The 26805-nt window shown below is 45.4% G+C and overlaps 1 protein-coding gene across 3 annotated transcripts in view; it reads right to left on the reverse strand.

Annotated features, from left to right (window-relative positions):
• Window positions 1-26805, reverse strand: part of retreg2 (reticulophagy regulator family member 2) — a 45674-nt gene that overhangs the window by 11946 nt on the left and 6923 nt on the right. For all 3 annotated transcript variants that reach the window (XM_052025940.1, XM_052025931.1, XM_052025925.1), the window contains 4 exons: window positions 25622-25751; window positions 24031-24115; window positions 23392-23529; window positions 13640-13731 (listed from right to left, as the gene is read on the reverse strand). In XM_052025940.1, the coding sequence (XP_051881900.1) occupies window positions 13640-13731; window positions 23392-23529; window positions 24031-24115; window positions 25622-25751 (445 nt within the window). The remainder of the gene's footprint in view (window positions 1-13639; window positions 13732-23391; window positions 23530-24030; window positions 24116-25621; window positions 25752-26805) is intronic.

A 26805-nucleotide genomic window follows, 5' to 3' on the forward strand; every position in this document is an offset into this window, starting at 1 on the left:
GAATCTCAGATGGCGATGAGGTTTACAGGAGTGAGGTAGATTGGCTGGCTGAGCAGTGTCGCAACAACAACTTTGCACTCAACATCAGCAAGACCACAGATCTGATTGTGGACTTCAGGAAGGGGAAGTCAGGAGTCACAACAGCACAGAAACAGGCACTTCGGCCCATCTAGTCCATGCCAACCCGATCTTCTGCCAAGTCCAATCTACCTGCACCAGGACCATATCCCTCCAAAACTTCTAAACTACCTCACAAACTACCTCACTACCTCAGCCACTTTCCTGCAAGGTTTCTTTGTTCCACCGCACACCTCAGAGCCCTACCATTCACTGTGCAAGTCTTACCCTGGTTTGTCCTCCCAAAGTGCAACACCGTACACTTGTCTGCATTAAATTCCATCTGCCATTTTTCAGCCATTTTTCTAGCTGGTCAACATCACACTGCAAGCTTTGATAGCCTTCCTCGCTATCCACTACGCCCTCAATGTTGGTGTCATCCGCAAATTTTTTGAACCAGTTTACCATCATCTAAAATCATTAACAACAATGGACCCAGCACCGATCCCTGTGGCACACCAGGTATCCCAATCCACGCCCGTCAGATCCCTTCTGATGCCATCAAAATTGGCCTTACTCCGATTTAGAATCTCAACCCAAGGACCTTCTCCTATCCTTCTCCATAATTATCTTGAAACTAATGGAATTATGATCACTAGATCCAAAGTGTTCACCTACACACACTCCTGTCACCTGCCCTGTCTCATTCCCTAAGAAGAGATCCAGTATCGTGCTCTCTCTAGTTGGGACCTCTACATATTGATTGAGAAAACTTTCCTGAATACATTTGACAAACTCTGTCCCGTCCAATCCCTTTACAGTATGGCGAGTCCCAGTAAATGTGTAAAGTTAAAATCACCTACTGTCACAACTTTATTTTTCTTGCAACTGTCTGCTCTCTACAAATGTGCTCCTCTAAATCCCGCTGACTATTGGGAGGTCTATACTATAGCCCCATTAATGTGGTCATCCCTTTCTTATTCCTCAGTTCCAATGATTGGGCAGTAAAGGTTAGACCCTGACCTTTCACACAGACTTTGGGAAAGCAAGTCTGGGGGCTGGATGGTAAAGTTCTCATTTCACACAGGACAATGAACTTCAGCTTCCTCTCTCTTTGCAGCACTCCTAACACCATAAATTTTACCATTACACCAACGGAGGGACTGGACATTCAGGGGCAGACATCACCAAAGTTTATGCTGCAGATAGAGGCCATTTCAGCCCCTCATTTCCATGCTGGCTAAAAATGAGTTAATTGCATTTGACAGCTCTCGGTCTCACAATCTGCACACCTCAATTAAAATCCCCAAAATAAAACAATCTGCTCACGATGATAACATCCTCTTAAATCTCTTCTGCACCCTCATCCTTCATGTAGTACTGTGACCAGAAGTGTACTCTAGCTGTGGTGTAAATGGTGTTTATGCAGTCCTAACATGCTCTTATGTTCTGTGTCTCAGCCAACAGTATCCTATGGGCCTTATCTTTCAGGCAATTGTGAACATCATTCCAAGAGACCCTTCTTCCTCTGTAGTTTCAGCATACCACCATTTATTGTTTCTCTCTTGCCATCTCTGCCTCACCAAACACACCATTTCTTTCCAGAACAAATTCTATTTTCCACTTCTGCATTGACCCAACTAGCCCACTGGCATCTCCCTAATGCCGAGAACTTCCTTCAAGTCAAGAATCACAGAGACTAACAGCATTGAAACAAGTTCTTCAACCCACAATGGCCTTGCCAGCCACCAGGTATCTATCCATACTAATTCCATCTTCCAGCATTTGTCCTGTACCCTTTTTTGCCCTGGTGTTCAGGGGTTCATACGAATGCTTCAAAGCTTTGAGAGGCTGTCTCCACCACTCCCTCAGCCAGTGCATTCCAGATTTCAACCATCCTCTGGTTGAAAAAATTCTTCCTCAAATCTCATCTAAATGTCCTAGTCCTCACCATAAACCCATGTCTTCTGGTTATAGACACTTATGTTAAGAGGAAAAGTTTCTCCATATCTACCCCCTCTATGCCCCTCAAATTTGTACTCAATCAGGCCCCTTTTCAGCCTTGTCCCTCCAAAGAAAACAAACCCAACCTGACAGTCTCTCCTCACAGCTAAAACATCCGTCCCAGGCAGCATACTGATGAATCTCCTCTGCACCCCGTCCAGCGCAATCACATCCTTCCTATAGTATGACAACCATGGCTAATGTTTTATACAGTTGCACCACAACCCTCTCTGCTCCTACATTCCTTGCCCCAGCAAGTAACCTGTGTGACTTCTTAACCAACTTATCTAACTGTGCTGCTGCCTTTAGCAATATGTATATCAAGGTTCCACTGTTCCTCAGTATTCCCCAGAGTCCTACCATTCTTTGCATATATCTGTATTTATGAGCTCTCCCAAAATGCATCATCTCATATTTTTAAGCAACTGTATGAAACATTAGGTAGGCCACAGCTGGGGTGCTATATGGAGTTCTGGTTGTCATATTACAGGATGTGATAGCCAGTTGTTTCCCAGTGGTAGGGGTGTCTAAAACTAGAGGGCATAGGTTTAAGGTGAGAGGGATGAGTTTTAAAAGGGGACCTGAGGGGTAAATGTTCACACACAGAGTAGTTGGTATCTGGAACGAGCTGCCAGTGGAGGTGGTGGAGGAACAGTAACAACATTTAGGGGTCATGTGGACAGGTACATGGATGAGCAGTGTCTGGAGAAATATGGAATTAATACAGGCAAGTGAAATTAGTATAGACAGACTTGACGGTCAGCATAATCGTGGCGGGTTGGAGGGCCAGTTTCCATGCTGTATGACTAAATTCCATCTGCCACTGCTCTGCGCATCTCACCACTTGATCAGTATCATTCTTTGGCCAAAGACTATGGAGACTTCTCCACTATCAAGCCCACTGCCAATTTTGATATCATCAGTAAATTTCTTAATTGTGGCCCACCTAAATTTCAAATCGTTTACATATGGGCTTGGTACTGAGCCCTGCGGTCCTCACTGCAGTCAATGAAACAGCTGTCAATTGTTATCTTTTATCTCCCACAAAGCCAGTTTTTAATCCAAACTACCACCTTCCCTTGGCTCCAAGAGGTTCTTGCTTTTTTATTTAATTTTGCTATGTGGAATTTTGTTAAACACCTTGTTAAAAATCTGGCGTATTACATATAATTATCTACACTTTTCCACACTCAATACCCCACCCCCCCCAAAAAATGTAGTCATGTTCATTACACAAGCTTCCCCAACAAATCTACACTGACTGTCCTCAGTTGCCTGTTCCTGTCCAAATGTTGGTTTATGCCATCCCTCAATTTGCCTATCACCGATACTAGCCAACACACCTGATCACTGCCTTTTCTCTGTACTGGGTAGTCTGTTGTCCAGTATCACTATAGCAGCACTGTCCAGCAGAGTAAAGACTGATCCATCACAATCCTGATGAACCATGTAGATGGTGAAAAGGCTTTGAGAAGTCCAGAGGTGAGCTACTCATTGCAGAACACACCACCTGCAGCCCTTCCCTCAAATCCATTAGATTAATGCATTGCTTCCACAATTGACCCAGATGCTAATGATGTTGGTAAAGAATATTAAGAGGGAGTGCACGAGACATTTTATCACACATGGGCAACGCCTGGCACACGACTATTGCACACCTTTCATCAGCCTAAATGCAGGCCCTGCTTGGTACAGACTGTTACAATATCTGAGGGTTGATGACAGAAGGATGATCACTGATGAAGCAGCAGATAATTGGCCCCACAGTTTTTTTGTTTATTGATTCATCACTGGATGTAGCTTGTGCTGGTTCAGCTGACTTCTACTACCCATTTCAAACTGCCTCTGAAGTGGGTGGCTTGCTAGACTTGCACACAAACCTTATCAGACATTTCCCTTCCTGACAAGTATTTTAGCAAATACATGAATAATTTAGACAAATGTAGAAGGTGTTTTTGAACGTGCAGGTGACAAAATTCTGCACGTTAATTATACCGAAGAAAGCTGTCCATGCAGGAAGACACTAGTGGATCAGACAAGGAAACAGAGAGGAGGGAAATGGAATTCAATTCAGAGAAATTACACGTCTTTTTTGGCAGCTCTTCAGGATCAGAGGTAACTTTCTTCCTTTCCTACTCAGCATTTCTTGGATGGCTGAGGACAGTGTGAGATCCATGGACCCCAGCACAATGCGAGGAGCATGGGAGTGGTGCACTCCCACCATTTTCATTGGGCTACCCTATGCTCGAGGATCTTGGTGTCATTCCAGACACTCCTCTGTTTTGCCACAGGCCTGGGATTCCCACGAGCCAGTGAGAACATTACACTTCTTCTAAGGAGGCTTTGAGAACATCTTGAGTATTTCGAGTACTACTGGCAACCCTCTGCCTTCAATTAGGTTGCCGATTTCAGGAGTTTGGTGTTGGGCATTAAACAACATGTGCCCGAGATGCCATGTTTGAGTAGGGCAACTAATAAACAAGAATATATCATTAAGTGTTGAGGAGCAGAGGATCTTTAAATACTTGCCCACAGATCCCTGAAGGTAGAACGGGAGGATAATGTCCTCCCATACAGGATGTTTGCCTTCATTGGCTGAGCTAAAGAGTGCAAGAGCAAGTATTCACGCAGATGGCATACAGCATGAGTTGGGCCAGAGCTGTACCTACACAGGGTGTAGAGGTTTATGGAGAAATCGTTGGTACAGGAGAATTTTAGCTGAGGTAAACTGGGAAATGGGATTAGGTAGCTTAGCTTAGCTCTTTTAGGGCTAGTGCAAGCTAAATAACCTCCATCTGTGCCATAGGTTTTCATAATTCTGACACCATGCAGAGGAGTGGTAGCATTCTGGTGTTGAAGTGCTTCTCCCTAACAATAATGATCACTGCTTAGCGTGACTCCGGTCACTTGTACATTACCTCTGACCCCTTTGATTTTGCTGGTTCTCAGGCTTCCCTGTGCCAGACTTGGACAAATGGTCCCTTCAAGGGCAGTAACTCTCACTTCACCACCACTCAGCTCTTGGCTGTTTCAAGTCAATGAACCATAGAACCATACAGCACAATACAGGCCCTTCAGCCCACCACGTTGTGTTGACCTTCAAACCACTCCTAAGACTATCTAACCCCTTCCTCCCACATATTCCTCTATTTTAAATTCCTCCATATGCTTACCTAACAATCTCGTGAACTTGACCAATGTATCAGCCTCCACCACCACCCCAGGCAGCGCATTCCATGCACCAACCACTCTCTGGGTGAAAAACCTCCCTCTGACATCTCCCTTGAACTTCCCACCCATTACCTTAAGGCCATACCCTCTTGTATTGAGCATTGGTGCCCTGGGAAAGAGGCGCTGGCTGTCCACTCCATCTATTCCTCTTAATATTTTGTACACCTCTATCACGTCTCCCCTCATCCTCCTTCTCTCCAATGAGAACAGCCCTAGCTCCTTTAGTCTCTCCTCATAATGCATACTCTCTAAACTAGGCAGCATCTTGGTAAATCTCCTCTGCACCCTTTCCAACGCTTCCACATCATCCCTATAATGAGGTGACCAGAACTGGACACAGTAGTCTAAGTGTGGTCTCACCAGAGTTTTGGAGCAATGACTGGAGCAATGATTCTGGCAGAACCCAAACAGAGCTTCTGTGAGCAAGTTATATGCTGTTTGCAGAACCACTGATGATTACATCTACCCCTTCACTGATAAAGGGGAGGATGATAACAGAGAAATAACCAGATGAATTGAATTGAATTTGTTTGCATTAGGAGACAACTGAGCAATTTTTCACTTAGCTTGTTAGATGCCAATGGAACAAGACACAGTTCAGCCAATCTGCCACTTACTGAGGTCATGGCTGATGTGTACTCTAATCTCATCTGCATTGCCTTTGGTCCACATCCTACTGCCAGTCATTTTAAAAGGTGATGAATTCAGTTGGCATGTATTATTTGAGGTAGGCAGCTTCATATTTTACCACTCTTGATCACCTGTTCTCTCTCTGGTAAATACCCAAAATAGATAACTACATTAGACTGAGATATTATAGCAATTACAGAAACATGGCTAAGACAGAGACAGGACTGGCAGCTGAAAGTTCCAGGGTACAGGTGCTATAGGTGGGATAGAGGTGGAGGAAAGAGAGGACAGGGAGTTGCATTTCTGATTAAGGAGAACGACACAGCAGTAGTCAGAGATGAAATTACTGAGCCATCATCCACTGAGGCTTTATGGATGGAGCCAAGGAATAAGATGGGGATAGAACATAGAACAGTACAGCACAATACAGGCCCTTCGGCCCACAGTGTCGTGCCAACATTTAAACCTTGCCTAAGACTATCTAACCCCTTCCTCCCACATATCCCTCTATTCTAAATTCCTCCATATGCTTATCTAACAATCTCTTGAATTTGACCAATATACCTGCCTCCACCACTGCCCCAGGCAGCACATTCCATGCCCCAACCATTCTCTGGGTAAAAAACCTTCCTCTGATATCTCCCTTGAACTATCACATCTCCTCTCATCCTTCTTCTATTCGAAGAGTAAAGCCCTAGCTCCCTTAGTCATACAGGTTGGGACTTTTTTCATTGAAGCATAGGAGAATGAGGGGTGATCTTGTAGAGGTGTGCAAAATCATGAGGGGCATAGATAGGATGAATGCTCTCGGTCTTTTCCCAGGGTTGGGTAATCAAGAACTAGAAGGCATAGGTTTAAGGTGAGAGGGGAGAGGTTTAACAGGGACAAGAAGGGCAACTGGAGAGAGTGGTCAGTATATGGAATGAGCTGCCAGAGGAATTGGTTGAGGCAGGTACATTAACAGCATTTAAAAAGCACTTGGTACGTGGATAGGAAAGGTTTAGAGGTATATGGTTCAAATGCGGGGAATTGGGACTAGCTTAGATGGGAATCTTGGTCAGTGTTGACCACTTGGGCTGAAGGGGCTGTTCCCATGCTGGTTGACTATGACTCTTAATAATGATTTAACATTTATGCATCTCCCTGTAGCACTGATTTGCTATTCCTTAATGCCCAATTCATCCTAACCTTCCTTTCTCATTGAAGCATCTGCAAAATACTTCCATTTTGTCATGTTCCTTGATAGTTTAATTTTGTAGCTCCCCTTAGGCCTCAATTTTTTTTTGATTATTAAAACCTAATCTCTTAGAACATAGAATGTTACAGCACAATACAGGCCCTTCGGCCCATGATGCTGTACCGACATTTTATCCTGCTCTAAGATCTATCTAACCCTTCCCTCCCACATAGCCCTCCATTTTTCTATCATTCATGCCCTCCTTAACTAAATTTAATGCAAGCCTCTTTCCTCACTCTCTGATGTTCCTTCATATCTGTACTTTGTTCCTCTTTTCAGCAGAAGATATTTTCCCACACTCTGTTCAACACTATGTCAAATGTTTCCTATTACTGTTCAGTGTCATTGTTTGCCAATGGCATTGCCCATATTCCCAACTTTTCTCCTCCACACTATCCACAACACCACCAATCTTTGTCATCTGCAAACTTGCTAACCCAGCCTTCCACCCCCTCATCTAAGTCGTTAATAAATATCACAAAAAGTAGAGGTCCCAGAACCGATCCCTGTGGGACACCACTAGTCACAGCCCTCCAATCCGAATGCACTCCCTCCACCACAACCCTCTGCTTTCTACAGGCAAGCCAATTCCAAATCCACACAGCCAAGCCTCCCTGGATCCCTTGGCCTCTGACCTTCTGAAGAGGCCTACCATGCGGAACCTTGTCAAACGCCTTACTAAAATCCATGTAGACCACATCCACTGCACTATCCTCATCAATCTTCCTGGTCACTTCCTCAAAGAACCCTATCAGTCTTGGGAGACAAGATCTTCCCTTCACAAAGCCATGCTGGCTGTCCCTAATCAGTCCATGATTCTCTAAATGCTCATAGATCCTATCTCTTAGAATCCTTTCTAACAACTTACCCACCACAGATGCAAGGCTCACTGGCCTGTAATTCCCTGGACTATCCCTACTAACTTTTTTGAATAAGGGGACAACATTCGTCACCCTCCAATCCTCCGGTACCATCTCCGTGGACAACGAGGACTCAAAGATCCTAACCAACGGTTCAGCAATCTCCTCCCTCGCCTCACGAAGCAGCCTGGGAAATATTCTGTCAGGACCCTGGGACTTATCTGTCCTAATATTTTCTAACAACTCCAACACATCCTCTCTCTTGATATCTACATATTCTACCAACACTGTCCTCAGCATCATCAAGACCCCTCTCCTTGGTGAATACTGAAGTATTCATTGAGAACCTCACCCACTTCCACAGCTTCCAGGCACATCCTCCCAACTTTGTCTTTAATCGGACCTACCTTTACTCTAGCCATCCTTCTGCTCTTTACGTACAAGAAAAAAGCCTTGGGATTCTCCTTGCTAAGCCTTTTCATGTCCCCTTCTCGCTTTCCTCAGCCCTTCCTTAAGTTCCTTCCTTGCTACTCTATATTCCTCATGAGCCCTGTCCGATCCTTGCTGCTTACACCTTATGTATGCTGCCTTCTTCTTCCTAACCAGTTGTTCCACCTCTCTCATCACTCACGGTTCCTTCACCCTGCCATTCCTTCTCTGCCTCACCGGGACAAATTTATCCCTAACATCCTGCAAAAGGTCCCTCAACATCGACCACATCTCCATAGTACATTTCCCTTCAAAAATGTCATCCCAATTTATACTCCCAAGTTCTCGCCTTATAGCCTCATAATTCACCTTTCCCCAATTAAATATCTTCCCATCCTCTTTGCTCCTATCCCTGTCCATGACAATTCTAAAAGTTATGGAGCAATGGTCACTGTCCCCCAAATGCTCACCCACCGATAGATCTGTCACCTGTCCCGGCTCATTACCTAAAACTAGATTTAATATGGCATTCCCTCTAGTCAGCCTGTCAACATACTGTGTCAGGAATCCATCCTGGACACACTTAAACTGTGCCCCGTCTAAACCCTTGGCACTAAGTAGGTGCTAATCAATATTTGGAAAGTTGAAGTCGCCCATTATAATAACCCTATTATTTTCGCATCATTACTAAAGCCTCCGCAATCTCTACAGCTACTTCCTTCAGAACACGAGGGGGCATTCCATCTGGTATGGGAGATTTATCTACCCTTAGACCATTCAGCTTCCTGAGTACCTTCTCTGTTGTTCCTTTGTCATTGTTATAGATACAACAATTTCAAAGGAACAGCAATATATTTCAAAGTGAAAACAGTGTGCGTCTTGGAGGAGAATTTGCTAGTGGCAGCGTTTTCATGCACCTGTTACCCAAGTAGTGGAGTTCAGGAATTTGGGAGCTGACAGTGTATTGGTGAGCTGTTGCACTATATTCTGTAGATGGTCCATACTGCCACCATGGCACACTTTGCCCGGCTGGTGTCAAACTCAGATTGCTGTTGAAGTTTCATGCATCGAGACAAGTGGAATGTTCCATCATATTTGCAGAATGTGGGAAAGCTTTGGGGAGTCAAATGCCGATGCAGTCATCCAGAATATCCAGATCTGGTCAGTATGGAGACTGGTCCAGTTAAGTTTCTGGTAAATGGAGAGTCCCAGGATGTTGACCACGGTAAATGCCATGAAGAAGTGGTTAGGTTCTCTTTCACGCACTTGAGGCAGGAATGTTACCTGCCACTTATCAGCCCACATGTCTGAAAGCCTCCTAGGTTCTGACAAATACAGGCAATGAACTGTGTCAGTGCACATCAGATCAGAAAATATTCAGTGCCATTTGCAATTACCCATGAATATTCCCATTTCTAAAATAAAAACAGAAGAAGTGCTGCAGTACTCAATATACTTGCTTTTATTGGTCGAAGCACTGAATATAAATATCAGGAAGTCATGTTGCAGCTGTATAAACTTTGGTTAATCCACACTTGGGAGTATTGTGTCCAGTTCTGGTCACCCCATTAGGAAGGATGTGGAGGCTTTGGAGAGGGTGCAAAAGAGGTTCACCAGGATAATGCCAGGACTAGAGAGTATTAGCTATAAGGAGTTGTTGGACAAACTTGGATTGTTTCCTCTGGAGCTTCAGAGACCTGATAGAGGTTTATGAAATTATGAGAGGCATAAATAGGGTAGATAGTGTCTTTTTCCCCAGGTGGAAATGTCAAATACTAGATGGTATAAATTTAAGATGAGAGGAAGAAAATTCAAAGGAGATTTGCAAGGCAAGTTTATATATACACACATACAGAAACACACACACACACACAATGGTAGATGCCTGGAACATGCTACCCAGGAAGGTAATAGAAACAAATATGATAGAAATATTTAAGAGGCATTTAGAAAGGCACATGAACAGGTAGGGTTATGGAGGGATACAGACCACATGCAGGCAGATGGGAATAGTTTCAATTATCATCATGGTTGGCATAGATACCATGGGTCAAAGGACCTGTTCCTGTGCTTTATGTATGCACTCAGCAGGGCAGGCAGAGAGAAATGGAGTTAACACAGGTCAATAACTTTTCATTAGAACTGGTAATGGGTTTCCTCTGGGTGCTCTGGTTTCCTCCCATACCCCAAAGATGTCCGGGTTGGTATCACTGTAAATTGCTCAGTGTGTAGGTGAATGGTAGAATCTAGGGGGAGTTGATGAGGATATGGGAGAATTTACAAAAAGGGATTAATGCAGGATTAGTGTACATGGGTGGCTGGTGGTCTGCAGTCGTGGTGGGCAGAAGGGCCAGTTTCCGTGCTATATTGCTCTATGACTCCCAAGTTCTAATTTTGAACCTTACAATGGAGGGGAGGTCAATGATGAAGCAGCCAAGGATGACTGGGTCCAGGACACTGCCTTGAGGAACTATAGCAGTGATGTCCTCAGACCAGGACGACTGATCCCCAAAAAAGCCAACCAGAGTCCTTCGAGCTAGACACAATTCCAGCCAGTGAAGTTTTCCCCTCAATTTTAACATAGAATATAGAACAGTACAGCATATGAACAGGCCCTCGGCCCACTGTCATGGTCTGTGCCAACTATGATGTCAATCTAACTAATCCTACCTACCTGCACATGATCCACATCCCTCCCATTCCCTGCCCGTTCATGTGTCTTAAATGTTGCTATCATATCTGCCTCCACCACCTCCCCTAGCAATGTGTTCCAGGCACCCACCACTTAAAAAAAAACTTGCCTCACATCTCCTTTAAACTTTTCCCCTCTCACCTTAAACCCATGCCTTCTGGTATTTGACATTTCTATCCTGGGGAAAAAGACCAACTATCCACACCCCTCAAATTTATACATTTCCTCAGCCTCTGTCACTCCAGAGCAAACAATCCAAGTTAGTCCAACCTCTCCTTATAGCTAATACAAGTCAAGCTCAACACTATACAGGACATAGCAACCCGCTAGACTGACTGTGGATGGGTGCTGTTCATTCTCTCCACCACCAATGCACAATAGCAGCAGTTTGTACCATCTACAGGATACACTGTGGCAAATCACCAAGACTCCTTAGACAGCACCTTCCAAACCCACAACCCCTACCAGGAAGGACAAGGGTAGCAAAAGTAGGGGAACACCAGAACCTGGAAGCTGCCCTCCAGGCCGTACACCATCCTGACTTGGAAATATCACTGTTCCGTTACTGTCACTGGGTTAAAATCCTGGAACTCCTCCTCCCTCACCCCCCACCCACACCTCTCGGACTGTAGCAGTTCAAGAGGCAGCTCACCACCACCTTCAAGGGCAATTAGTGATGGGCTCAGTCTGTGAGGTCCACATCCCTTGAATGAATTAAAAAACATTCTAATCCAGGCAATATCCTGGTGAATCTCTTCTGCACCTATAGTGTAGGGACAAGAATTGTACACAATACTCCAAATGTGGCCTAACCAAAGTTTTATACAGCCGCAACATGCTTTGCCAACTTTTGTACTCAATGCCCCAATCGATGAAGGCAAGCACACCATACACCTTCTTTACTGCCCTACCCACTTATGTTGCCACTTTCAGGGAGCTCTGGACTTGCACCCCAAGATCCCTCAATATACATCAATACTCCCAACATTTACTGTATGCTTTCTTCTCGTCTTTGACTTCCCAAAATGCATCATTCTGCACATCCGGATTAAAGATAGTCTGTCGTTTCTGTGCCCATATTTCCAACTGATCTATATTCTTTTGACATCCTTCCCCACTATTCACAACTCCACCAATTTTTGTGTCATCTGCAAATTTACTAATTAGCCCACCCACATTTTCATCCAACTCATTACTATACATTACAGAGGTCTCATCACCAGTCCTTGCAGAACACTACTGGCCACAGGCCTCCAGTCAGAAAAACACCCCTCCACCACTACCCTCTGTCTTCTGTGACCAAACCAATTTTGTATTCAACTAAACAACTCACCTTGGATCCCATGTGATCTAATCTTCTGGAACAGACTACCACGAGGGATCTTTACCAGGACTTCTAGATGAGGACAATCACTCACAGCAACTCTGGAATTTAGCTCTTTTGTGAACGTTTGGGCTAAGACTACAATGAGGTCCTGATGGAATCAAACTAAGCATCAGTAAGCAGGTTATTGGTTAGTAGGAGCCATGATGACATCTTCAGTCACTTTGGAGATGACTGAGAGAAGACTTATGGAATGGGACTTGCTCTGCTTGTCCTTTTGTGGGCAAAACTGGGTAGTTTTGCTAAGGCTCAGAGCCTCTACTGTATTCATTGCTTTTGTCCTTCCTTGACAGAAGATGGAGTAAATCCAGTTGGCCAAAAGACTGGCTTCTACGATGGTGGGGACCTTGGGAGGACGAGAGGATGGAGCATCTGTTTGGTGCTTCTGGTTGCAGAAAGTTGTGAATGTTTCAGCTTCTTCTTTAGCATGCACGTTGGGCTCCATCGCTGTGGAAGGCGGAGATGTTCTCGATACTCATGCTGGGCGCCGTCAGTGTGGAAGACGGAGATGTTCTTGGAGCTTCCTCCCTAAATTAGCTGTTTGATTATCCACCATTCCCTAGATGTTGCAGAGCTTTGGCCTCGTTTGTTAATATAAAATCATCAGAAATCAACCACTTTGCACTGTCTTTCATTCCATCCCTCCAACTCAACAACCTGGGATCTTCACATTCCAACATTAAGCACTGCAGCCACCACTACTGCTTTTCAGACTGAATCCTAAGGATTAGTTCCCAACCCCAGATCCTTGGGATCCTCTTACCAAACAAAGAAGCCCAACACTAGTACCACACAACACACTGACATTACTCCTGCACTGAATTATAGCTGCCTTTGATGAGCTCTCACCAGTTTCCCATTCATCTTGGCTTTCAATCTGATTGCCCAAAGCTTTGTTTATTAAAAAGGTTTCATGTGGAATCTGACCAAAATTATTGAAATTTAGCCACATGCCAGAGAGATTCCAAGTCTTATGGTCATAGGTTAATTCTGCTTGTTATTGAGATATTATTGTACTGATAATCCATGCAAATAAACAGCTCCATAAGTGGCACAGATCCCGTGAGCATCCACAAAAGAGCTGCAAGTTAAAGGAACACTGGTTAGTCCAATACCTTAGAATTAAAGCAGGAAAGCTCGGCCTCACTCTCACTCTCTGTCTCCGCTGTTGGCTCATCGCAGCTCTCTGGTTTCAACATCAGTTTCTCTGAAAAGCACAAACCACAATCTGCAACAAAGTCTTTAGGAAATTATAAACAAGACAGAGCTGGAGCCATGGGAAGAGAGCTGAAAGTGGTTAGATGGAGAAATGGGGGAACATGGGTGGAAAAATTGGGACAATGAAAATAATCAAAAAATAAAGGTCAGAGCAAGGTGAGAAACAAAAGCAGTTATAAATATAGGCTATTTGAGGAGGTGACCAGACAGATTGATGAGGGTAGTGCAGTAGATGTGGTCTACGTGGATTTTAGTAGGGCATTTGACAAGGTTCCACATGGTAGGCTTCTTCAGAAGGTCAGAGGGCATGGGATCCAGGGAAGCTTGGCCATGTGGATTCAGAATTGGCTTGCCTGTAGAAAGCAGAGGGTTGTGGTGGAGGGAGTGCATTCAGATTGGAGGGCTGTGACTAGCAGTGTCCCACAAGGATCGGTTCTGGGACCTCTGCTTTTTGTGATTTTTATTAATGGCTTGGATGAGGGGGTAGAAGGGTGGGTTGGCAAGTTTGCAGATGACACAAAGGTTGGTGGCATTGTGGATAGTGTAGAGGATTATCGAAGCTTGCAGAGGGATATTGATAGGATGCAGAGCTGGGCTGAGAAGTGGCAGATGGAGTTCAATCTGAAAAAGTGTGAGGTGGTACACTTTGAATGGACAAATTTCAATGCAGAGTAAAGTTAATGGCAGGATTCTTGGTAATGTGGAGGAGCAGAGGGATCTGGGGGCCCATATCCACAGATCCCTGTAAGTTCCCTCACAGGTGGATAGGGTAGTTAAGAAAGCCTATGGGGTGTTAGCTTTCATAAGTCGTGGGATTGAGTTTAAGAGCCACGAGGTAATGATGCAGCTCTACAAAATTCTGGTTAGACCACACTTGGGGTACTGTGTCCGGTTCTGGTCACCTCATTATAGGAAGGATGTGGAAGTGTTGGGAAGGGTGCAGAGGAGATTTATCGGGATGCCGCCTGGTTTAGAGAGTATGCATTATGAGGAGAGACTAAGGGAGCTAGGGCTTTACTCTTTGGAGAGAAGGAGGATGAGAGGAGACGTGATAGTTCAAGGGAGATATCAGAGGAAGGTTTTTTACCCAGAGAATGCTTGGAGCATGGAATACACTGCCTGGGGCAGTGGTGGAGGCAGGTACATTGGTCAAATTCAAGAGGTTATTAGATAAGCATATGGAGAAATTTAAAATAGAGGGATAAGCGGGAGGAAGGGGTTAGATAGTCTTAGGCGAGGTTTAAAGGTCAGCACAACATTGTGGGCCAAAAGGCCTGCACTGTGCTGTACTGTTCAATGTTAATTTCCCCTGGTAGAGTATCAGGGGAGCTGATGGGTACAAGAGTTAAGTGGGGGAATGGGAAAGCTCCAAGAAACCACATGGACTCAATGGGCTGAATCATCTCCCGATCTATCAAAATAAAAGGAGAAACCATTGGCAAGAATTTAAAATAATGGAACCTCAATGTGCATGTCAGCCAAAACAAAATAGAATTTAGTTCACCACCTCTCTCGACATCCAAAGTTCCTTTACCTTGCCATCCTTGTCCTTCTTTCTTACTGGAACAGACCTGTCCTGTACTCTGTGCAGTTGGTCTTTAAACACCCTCCACAGGTCAGATGTGGACCTGCCCAAAAACAGCTGTTCACAAACAACACTCCCTAATTCCTGTAATATACCCTGTTCCAATGTAATACTCTCCCACAAGGTCCATACTTATTTACAGCTATCTTAAAACTTAAGGAGTTGTGACCACTGAAAGGTCAGTCACCTGCCGAGGCTCATTTCCCAACACCAGGTCTGGTACAGCCCCACCTCACTGGACCATCTCCATTTATGAAACCCTCCTGGATGCACCTAACAAATTCGGCCCTGTCTAAGCGGTTCGGGGATAGCAGGGAGTAACTGCGCAGGCACATGACGTCAGTCAGTAGCGCGCGAACAGTTTAAAAAGAACACCACCATATCCCGTGGGCAGCATTCGGAGTGAGCAGCGGAGTGAGAGGGAGCAGAGTGATTGGGCTTTGGCTCAATGAGCTTAGACGTAAAGGGGCGAGGTGGATGAGTAGCTGGTAAGTAACAGTAAGGTTTACCTGTTATTGTTATAAATTTTAAGTAGGATAAAACTAGGTAGGGAAAGAATAGTTCAGATGGAGGACATGGTGGACCCTGCTGGGGTGCACGGTGACCACTTCTGCAGTAAGTGCTGGAGGAACTTCGGTTCAGAATTAATGAGCTGGAGTTGCAGCTTCAAACACTGCGAAGCATCAGGGAGGGAGAGAGTTATGTAGATGCTGTGCATCGGGAGACAGTCACCCCCCCTTAGAGCAGGTATTTCTAGGGTCCAGGAAGCAGATAGAAGGGTGACTGTCAGGGGAGAGAAAAAGAAAAAGGGAACAGGCAGATAGTGCAGAGGATCCCGGAGGCTGTTCCCCTCAGTAACAGGTTTTCCACTTTGGAAGCTGTTGAGGGGGATGACCTGCAGGGATCAAGCAGCAGTAGCCAGGTCTCTGGCACTGGGACTGGTCCTGCTACTCAGAAGGGAAGGGAGGAGAAGAGGAGGGGAGTAGTGATAGGGGACTCGATAGTCAGGGAAACAGACAGGAGGCTCTGTGGAAGTGAGCATGAATCCCAGATGGTATGTTGCCTTCAAGTGCCAGGGTCTGGGATGTCTCTGATCGGGTCCACAGTATTCTTGAGCGGGAGGGAGAACAGCTAGAAGTCATGGTACATGTTGGTACCAATGGCATAGGTATGAAGACGGATGAGGTACTGAAAAGTTAGTTTAGGGAGCTAGGGAAGAATGAAGAACAGGACCTCAAGGGTAGCAATCTCAGGATTGTTGCCAGTGCCACGTGATAGTGAAGGTAAGAATAGGAGATGGCAGATGAATGAGTGGCTGAGGAGTTGGTGCAGGAGGGAAGGTTTTAGATTTTTGGATCATTGGGATCTCTTCTGGGGAAGGTGGGACCTGTACAGAGAGGATGGGTTACACCTGAACCCGAGGGGGGGGGCCAATATCCTTGCAGGCAGGTTTGCTAGCGTGGTTTGGGAGGGAAGCAGAGGGGTAGGTCAGAGGAAGAAGTGGATGTGGAAAAGTCAGATCTAACATGTAGAGAGGCTTTGAGGAAGGAGAAGCAGAGTACAGGGTATAGAAGTAGAAAGGTGGATGGGCTAAAGTGCATTTACTTAAAAGTGAGAAGCATCAGGAATAAGGGAGATGAACTGAGATCTTGGATAAGTACATGGGACTATGATATTGTGGCTCTTGCAGAAACTTGGCTGTCACCAGAGCAGGAATGGATATTGAATATTCCTGGATTTCACTGTTTTAAAAGGGATGGGGGAGAAAGAGGAGGAGGAGGGGTGGCGATACTGGCCAGGGACAATATTACAGCTGCAGAAAGGATAGATAATGTAGAAGGATCCTCTCTAGAGTCAGAAGTTAGGAACAAGAAAGGAGGAGTTACTCTACTTATTAATGACTTGCATGAGGGGGTAGAAGGGTGGGTTAGCAAGTTTGCAGACGACACAAAGGTTGGTGATGTTGTGGATAGTTTGGAGGACTGTCGAAGATTGCAGAGGAATATTGACAGGATGCAGAGCTGGGCTGAGAAGTGGTAGATGGAGTTCAATGTGGAGAAGTGTGAGGTGGTACACTTTGGAAGGACAAACTCCAAGGTGGAGTACAAGGTTAATGGCAGGATTCTGGGCAGTGTGGAGGAGCAGAGGGATCTGGGGGTTCATATCCACAGATCCCTGAAAGTTGCCTCACAGGTGGATAGGGTAGTTAAGGCGGCTTATGGGATATTAGCTTTCATAAGTCATGGGATTGCATTTAAGAGCCACAAGGTAATGATGCAGCTGTACAGAACTCTGGTTAGACCACACTTGGAGTACTGTGTCCAGTTCTGGTCGCCTCATTATAGGAAGGATGTGGAAGCATTGGAAAGGGTGCAGAGGAGATTTACCAGGATTGGAGAGTATGGATTATGAGGAGAGACTAAGGGAGCTAGGGCTTTACTCTTTGGAGGAGGAGGAGGATGAGGGGAGACATGATAGAGGTTTACAAAATATTACGAGGAATAGATATAGACAGCCAGTGCCTCTTTCCCAGGGCATCAATGCTCAATACAAGAGGGCATGGCTTTAAAGTAATGGATGGGAAGTTCAAGGGAGATGTCAGAGGGAGGTTTTTCACCTAGAGAGTGGTTGGTGCATGGAATGCACTGCCTGGGGTGGTGGTAGAGGTAGGTACGTTGGTCGAGTTCAAGGGATTGTTAGATAAGCATATGGAGGAATTTAAAATAGAGGGATATGTGGGAGGAAGGGGTTAGATAGGCTTAGGCATGGTTTAAAGGTTGGCACACCATGCTGCCTGGAATGCAGAGCATGCTTTATGAAAGCAGGTTGAGGGAACTCAGCCTTTTCTCCTTGGAGCGACGGAGGATGAGGGGGGACCTGATAGAGGTATATAAGATGATGAGAGGTATTGATAGGATAGATAGTCAGACGCTTTTCCCCAGGGCTGAAATGGTGGCCACAAGAGGACAGAGGTTTAAGGTGCTGGGGAGTAGGTATAGAGGAGATGTCAGGGGTAAGTTTTTTTTTACTCAGAGTGGTGAGTGCGTGGAATGGGCTGCCAGCAATGGTGGTGGAGGTGGATCCAATAGGGTTTTTTAAGGGACTGTTGGATAGGTACATGGAGATGAGAAGAATAGAGGGCTATGGGTAAGCCTAGTAATTTCTAGGGTAGGGACATGTTCGGCACAGCTTTGTGGGCAGAAGGGCCTGAATTGTGCTGTAGGTTTTTCTACGTTTCTATGAAGAAGCATTTGATGGCTCTGGGCTTGTACTTGCTGGAGTTTAGAAGGATGAGGAAGGATCTCATTGAAACCTACCAAATATTGAAAGGCCTGGGTAGAGTGGATGTGGAGAGGATGTTTCCAGTAGTGGGAGAGTCTAGGACCAGAGGGCACAGCCTCAGAATAGAAGGACGTCCCTTTACAACAGAGGTAAGGAGGAATTTCTTTAGCCAGAGGGTTGTGAATCTGTGGAATTCATTGCCACAGACAGCTGTGGAGGCCAAGTCATTGGGTATATTTAAAGCAGAGGTTGATAGGTTCCTGATTAGGAAGTCAAAGGCTATGGGGGAGAAGGTAGAATGGGGTTGAGGGGGAAAAATAAATCAGCCATGATCGAATGGTGAAGCAGACCCGATGGGTCAAATGGCCTAATTCTGCTCCTGGATAGACAAGGCTTGTTTTCCTTAGAGCAGAGGAGGCTGGAGGGACACCTGATAGAGGTGTACAAAATAAGGGGAATAGAGAGGTAGGTGGTAAGAAACATTTTTCCCCATAGCAGAGGTATCCAAAGCTAGGTTTAGGGTAAGGGATCAGAAGTTCCATGGGGTTCAGAAGAGGAATTTTTTCACACCAAGGGTGGTTGGAATCTGGAATGCACTGCCTGACTAGCTGGGTTCAATACTGATCTCTGGTGCTGTCTGTGTGGAGCTCGCATGTCCTCCCTGTGACCATGTAGGTTTCTTCCCATATCCCAAAGTTTGGCAGCTTAATTAGCCATTGTAAGTTGCCCCAGTGTGCAGGTGAGTGGCAGAATCTGGTGAAATGATTGATGAAAACGTGAGGAAAGTAAAATGGGATTCATGTAGGATTAGTGTAAATGGGAGGCTGGTGGTCGGCATGGACCCAGAGAGCCAAAGGGCCTGCTTCCACCATCTCTCATTGGGATCTCTTCTGGGGAAGGTACGACCTGTTCAAAAGGGATGGGTTACACCTGAACTGGAGGGGGACCAATATTCTTGCGGGCAGGTTTGCTAGAGCTGTTGGGGAGGGTTTAAACTAGTTTGGCAGGAGGATGGGAACCCGAGTGATAGGTCAGAGGTTGGTACATTTCGTGTACAAGTAGATGCAGAGTGTAGAAAGACTGTGAGGAAGGACAGGCATTTGAAAGGGCAAAATTGCAGTCAGTTGGATGGGCTGAAGTGTGTCTACTTTAATGCAAGTATCAGGAACAAGGGTAATGAACTTAGAGCATGGGTAAGTACGTGGCATTATGACATTGTGGCCATTACAAAGACTTAGCTGTCTCAAGGGCAGGAGTGGCTGCTGGATGTTCCAGGGTTTCGATGTTTCGAAAGGGACAGGGACTGAAGTAAAAGAAGTGGGGGAGTGGCTTTGCTAATCAGGGACAGTGTCACAGCTGTAGAAAGGGAGGATGTCCTGGAGGGATTGTTTATTGAGTCAGTGTGGGTGCAGGTCAGGAGTATTCTACAGACCCTTCAACAGCAGCAGAGACATTGAGGAGCAGATTGGGAGACAGATTTTGGAGAGGTGCAAAAATAACAGGGTTGTTGTCATGGGTGATTTCAACTTCCTCAATATTGATTGGCACCTCCTTAGTGTAAAGGGGATAGATGGGACAGAGTTTGTTTGGTGTGTCCAGGAAGGATTCCTGGCACAGTATGTGGACAGGTTGACTAGAGGAGAGGCCATACTGGACCTGGTACTAGGCAATGAGCCTGATCAGATTTCAGATATCTCTGTGGGAGAGCATTTTAGAGACAGGGACCATAATTCCTTGACCTTTACCATAGTCTTGGAGAGGAATAGGAGCAGATGATATGGGAAAGTATTTAACTGGGGGAGGAGGAATTATGCTATTAGACAGGAACTTGGGAGTGTAAATTGGGAACAGATGTTCTTGGGGAGTGCACAACAGAAATGTGGAGGTTATTTAGGGAGTACATGCATGGGTTTCTGGATGGGTGTCAAGAGGAAGAAAGAAGCTTTAGGTTTAGAAAGCAAGGATCAGAAAGGCTCTGGAGAGTTACAAGATAGCCAGGGGGGAGCTTAAGAATGGACTTAGGAGAGCTAGAAGGGGACATGAGAAGTCCTTGGTAAGATCAAGGAAAACCCCAGGGAGTTCTACATATATGCAAAGAATAGCAGGATGACTAGAGTGAGGGTAGGATCAATCAGGATAAAGAGGAAAAATGGGCCTGGTAGAGGTAGGGGGTGATCCTTAGTGAATACTTTGCTTTGGTATTCACCAGTGAGAGACACCTTGAAATTTGTGAGGATGGTGGACAACAGGTTGATACGCTAGGGCACGTCGACGTGAGGAAAGAGGATATGCTGGAACTTTTGAAAAACATTGGGATAGATAAGTCACCGGGGCCAGATGGGATATATCCAAAGTTATTACGGGAAGTGATTGCTCCGCTTTTGGTGATGATCTTTGCATCCTCACTGGCCACAGGAGTAGTGCCAGATGATTAGAGGGTAGCAAATGTTGTTACTTTGTTTAAGAAAGGGAGTAGGGATAACCCTGGGAATTACAGGCCAGTGAGTCTTACTTCAGTGGTGGGCAAATTACTTACAGACAGGATTCCTAGGCATTTGGAGAAACATAGGCTGATTAGGGACAGTCAGCATGGCTTTGTGAGGGGCAGGTCGTGCCTCACGAGCCTGATTGAATTCTTTGAGGATGTGACAAAGCACATTGATGAAGGTCGAGCAGTGGATGGATTTCGGTAAGGTGTTTGATAAGGTTCCTCATGGAAGGTTTATTCAGAAACTCAGGAGGCATGGGATCCAGGAAACCTGAATGTGTGGATTCGGAATTGGCTCACCCATAGAAGACAGAGGGTGGTTGTAAATAGAGCACATTCTGACTGGAGGTCAGTGACCAGTGGTGTTCTGCAGGGATCTGTTCTGGGTCCCCTGCTCTTTGTGATTTTTTATAAATGACTTGGATGAGAATGTGGAAGGTGGGTTAGTAAGTTTACAGATGACACGAAGGTTAGTGGTGCTGTGGATAGTGTAGAAGGTTGCTGCAGGACATTGATAGAATGCAGAGCTGGGCTGAGAAGTGGCAGATGGGAGTTCAACCCAGTAAAGTGTGAAGTGATACACTTTGAAAGATCGAATTTGAAGGCAGAATACAAGGTTAATGGCAGGATTCTTAGCAGTGTGGAGGAACAGAGGGATCTTGGGGTCCACGTCCATAGATCCCTCAAGGTAGCCGCGCAGGTTGATGGGGTTGTTAAGGCAGCGTATGGTGTATTGGCCTTCGTTAGTTGAGGTATTGAGTTCAAGAGCTGTCAGGTAATGTTGCAGCTCTATAAAACTCTGAACACAATACTCCAAGTGTGGTCTAACCAGAGGTCTATACAGGAAGGCTGTGGAAGCTTTAGAGAGGGTGCAAAGGAGATTTACCAGGATGCTGCCTGGATTGGAAAGCATGTCTTATGAGGATAGGTTGAGCGAGCTCAGGCTTTTCTCTTTGGAGAGGAGGATGAGAGTTGACTTGATAGAGGTGTACAAGAGGCATAGATTGAGTGGACAGAGACCTTTTTCCCCAGGGTGAAAATGGCTAACACAAGGGGGCATAATTTTAAGGTGATTGGAGGAAGGTGTAGTGGGAATGTCAGAAGCAAGTGTTTTTTTTAAAAACACAGAGAGTGGTGGGTGTGTGGAACGCACCGTCGGCAGAGGTGATGGAGGCAGATACAATAGGGACATTTAAGAAACTCTTAGATAGCCACATGAATGATAGAAAAATGGAGGGCTATGTGGGAGGGAAGGGTTACATATTTTAGAGCAGGATAAAATGTTGGCACAACATCGTGGGCCGAACTGCCTATACTGTGCTGTAGTGTTCTATGTTCTCTGACTAATTCTCTCAAAGCACGAGGGGCATGGATAGGGTGAATGCACTCATTCTTTTTCCCCAGGACTGGAGAATCAAGAACTAGAGGACATTGGTTTGTGAAAGGGGAGAGGAACAACTTTTTCCAGCCAGAGGGGTGGACAGTATATGGAAGGAGCTGCCGGAGGAAGTAGTTGAGGCAGGTACATTAACGACGTTTAAAAGGCACTTGGACCGGTACGTGGATAGGAGAGGTTAAGAGGGATATGGGCCAAATGCAGACAAGACCAGCTTAGATGGGAATCTTGCTCAGCATGGACCAGTTGGGCCAAAGGGCCTGTTTCTGTGCTGCATGACTCTATAACTAAAATTACTTGTATTACTAAAGCAAAGAAGGCTTCAGACCAAGTGCTGGAAATATTAATAAATGGGTACCTGATAGTTGGCACAGACATAGTTCTAGCAATATAGCATAGAAACAGCCCTCTGACCTACCACATCCATACCAACCATTGTGCTCATCTATACTAGTCCCATTTACCCATATTTGGTATGTGGACACATGGTGGGTAGAAGAGCCTCCTTCTCTGCTGTGACTCAGATGCTGCCAAACCTAATGAGTATTTCCAGCCTTTGTTTTTATTTCTGATTTGCACCATTTTACTTTTGTAGCAACACCTTTAATCACATCATAATCGTTAAATAGACAACATCTTCTAAACTCAAGTCAATACAAACCTAGGTCCTGCTGATTAAACCCTTTCACCCCTGCATCATTCTGGTCAAAGTGGTACATCTACTCCATCATCCTTTGCTTGTTCCTGAAAAGTGGCTTATAGCTGAACAAAGGGGTCCGACCAAAGATTTCTTACACTGGAACATCACTTTCAGCCCCCCAAGATAAAACACAACATTTCAGAAGGCTCTGTACTGGCGTACAACTCCCCCCTTTGCCCTCTGATAGGAGTGACTTACTCTTCCTGTCTCTTTGCCGGTGCTGAGTGCTGCCTTTCATGCTGTAATCCAGTTTCATTAGCACAGGCTCCAAACCTGTGTACATCTTCTGAATGAGCTCGTGATAAACCACCAGAGGCCATAGGAGCAGGCTCAGTACTGGAACAAACAACAAAGGATCAATGAATGACATTCCAATGACCCCCAGCCACTCAGCCTCTGGACCTCACCTGCACTCTCCCTACCCTGGGAATACCCAATTGGACAGTCTATGTAGAGTTTTAGTCTGTACCTAATCTGTACTGTCCCTGCCCGGGGAGTGTTTGATAGGACAGTGTAGAGGGTGCTCTAATGTATCCAACCCATGTTGTCCCTGCTCTGAGAGTGGTTGACAATACAGGGCAGAGGGAGTGTTACTTTTACATAACCTTGGGATATACGATTCTAACACTGGTATTTGCATTAGAAAAGATTCTAGCTGCTCACATCAGCACACAATGATCCCAAAACCTCTGGCTGAGATGGTTAGAGAGCCAGCTGCTACCCAGTTACTATCAGTCTTTGCTACAATTATGTGGTTATCTTGACCTAGTGTGTCAACTCCCAGCTTTGTCTGATCAACTCTACAATTTGATATTCCTTTGGGAAAAATGTACTCACTGAAGATGTAGGATATCATGATTCCAGGGATATAATGTCCAATTGCAGCCAGTGCTGAACAGCCCATGCACATCTTCAGAAAGAACTGAGAGAAAATGGGTAGAATATGCACAATTCAGTCATGACAGGACTCCAAGCCTTCAAACAAAGATAAATAAAACAGGTACTCACTCTGAATAAAGCCCAAAGGGATTTACAGTAAGGAGTAAACCCTGTCATCCTTTTCACTTGCTGTTTCTGTAATCCTGCCATCAGTCACACTTGCTCCAGTCACACACATTGTCAGAGTCATAGAATACTACACCACAGAAACAGGCCCTTCGGCCCATCTAGTCCATGCCCATCTGATCTTCTGCCTAGTCCCATCTACCTGCACCTGGACGATATGCCTCCAAGCCCCTCCCGTCCATGGACCTATCCAAACTTCTCTCAAATGTTACAATTGAACCTGCATCCACCACTTCTGCTAGCAGCTCATTCCACACTTGCACCACCCTCTGAGTGAAGAAGTTTCCCCTCAGATTCCCCTTAAATATTACACCTTTCACCCTAAACATATGACCTCTAGTTCTAGTCTCACCCAACCTGAGGGGAAAAAGCCTGCATGCATTCACCCTATCTATACCCATCATAATTTTGTATACCTCCAAGATCTCCTCTCATTCTCCTGTGTTCCAGGAAATGAAGTCTTAACCTATTCAACCTTTCCCTATAACTCAGGTCCTCATATCCCAGCAACATCCATGTAAATTTTCTCTGCACTCTTTCTAGCTTATTGATATCCTTCCTGTACGTAGGTGACCAGAACTGCACACAATACTCCAAATTCGGCCTTACCAACATCTTGCACAACTTCAACATAACATCCCAAGTCCTGTATTCAGTGCCCTGATTTATGAAGGCCAAAGTGCCAAAAGCTCTCTTTATGACCCTATCTACCTGTGATGACACTTTCAAGGAACCATGGATCTGTATTCTCAGGTCCCTTTGTTCTACTGCAACACCTCCGTGCTCTACCATTCACTGTGCAAGTCTTACCCTGGTTTGTCCTCCCAAAGTGCATCACCTCACACGTGTCTGCATTAAATTCCATCTGCCACTTTCCTGCCCATTTTCCCAGCTGGTCCAGATCACGCTGCAAGCTTTGATAGTCTTCCTCGCTGTCCACTACACCACCAATCTTGGTGTCATCTGCGAGTTTGCTGATCCAGTTGACCACATCATCATCTAAATCATGAATATAGATGATAAACAACAATGGACCCAACACCAATCTCTGCAGCACACCATCAGAGAGACAACCATCTACTACCACTCTCTGGCTTCTACTGCTGAGAATGTTGAGTCCAATTGGCTACTTTATCCTGAATGCCAAGCAACTTAACCTTCTGGAGCAACCTCCCATGGGGACTTTGTCAAAGGCCTTGCTAAAGTCCATGTAGACAAAATCCAGTGTTTTTCCCTCATCGACTTTCTTGGTAACCTTCTCAAAAAACTCTAAGATTGGTTGTTTCACTTGATTTTGTCACATTTGGTTAATTAGATCTGTCCATGCCACACATACACAGTTACTCTTGGTACCTTGACCCACCTTGCCTGGGTTCTGTCTCTTGTACTCCAGCACTTCTTTCAGGTAGAGGTTAAAGGCCACCCAGCTCTCTGCGAGATAGTGGCAGAGATCAGGCAGTCTGAGAAGCCGAGGCCTTGTGGAATTTCCATCACTGGAGGAAAGGAGAAACACGGATTAATCTACAGTAGTTCAGGCAGGGGTTAGGTGCCTGAGGATGTCTGAGAGCAAGTCCTGTACAGGAAGTTTATGTCATTGCAGGAGGCAGTGAGCAGACATCCATCCTGCAACATTGTCCCTCCCCTTGTGAAATGCCAAGATGAACTAGACTCCCACCTGGCACTGATCAGCAATGTCCTGGGATCTTCATGACCTTTGTGAAGCTCAGTGCACACTACAGAGAAATGAAATCTTCACAATCTGCTATTTAGTGGATGTTATTGCATCCAATGTACATTGCAGGGACCCATCAATCCAGCCTAGACACTAACCTGGAACCTGTCACCGCACTGCTTGGCAGGAAGCGGATAACTGGAGGAAGTTCCTCAGAGGGTCAGGACAATTTGTTCAATATTACAACAGAGTAGCATCAAATGCCACGTTCACACTAGAAACCATCTCTGAGAAAATGTCCCAGTAATATACGTGGAACCATTCTGTCCACTACATCAATGGCTACAAGGAACCCAGATACCAGTTGTTGGAGGGTTATGGAACCACTGGGCTTCAGGTCAAATCTCAAAAATCAAACTCGGCGTTCCCACTACTGTACCAGCCAGTGGTCTCTACCCATCATCATTTGTTTACTCTGGGCCAGAAACCACACCAGGACTCTGGTTTTCATTAAACAGCACACGTACCAAAGTGATTCCACACAGTGACAGGCTGGCACAGGGCAGGACTGGACCTGAATGGAGCCAAGTTTTCCTTGCTGTATGTCATAAAGTCATTACAGCATAGATTGGAGGATGGCAGATGTGAACCTCCTTTGCAAGGGTTGCAGGAAAAAGCCTGGTAATTAGAGCCTAACATCAGTAGTAGGGAAGTTAATGAAAAAAATTCTGAGACACAGGATTAATGATTACTTGGAAAGGCAGGGACTAATCAAAGATAGACAGCACGGCTTTGTCAAGGGCAGGTCTTGACTGGCCAATCTGATTGTTACCTCTTCAAAAAATTCAAAGTGTATTGATGAAGGTAGTGCAGTA

This window comes from Pristis pectinata, chromosome 1 (assembly GCF_009764475.1).
Source record: "Pristis pectinata isolate sPriPec2 chromosome 1, sPriPec2.1.pri, whole genome shotgun sequence".
NCBI lineage: Eukaryota > Metazoa > Chordata > Chondrichthyes > Rhinopristiformes > Pristidae > Pristis > Pristis pectinata.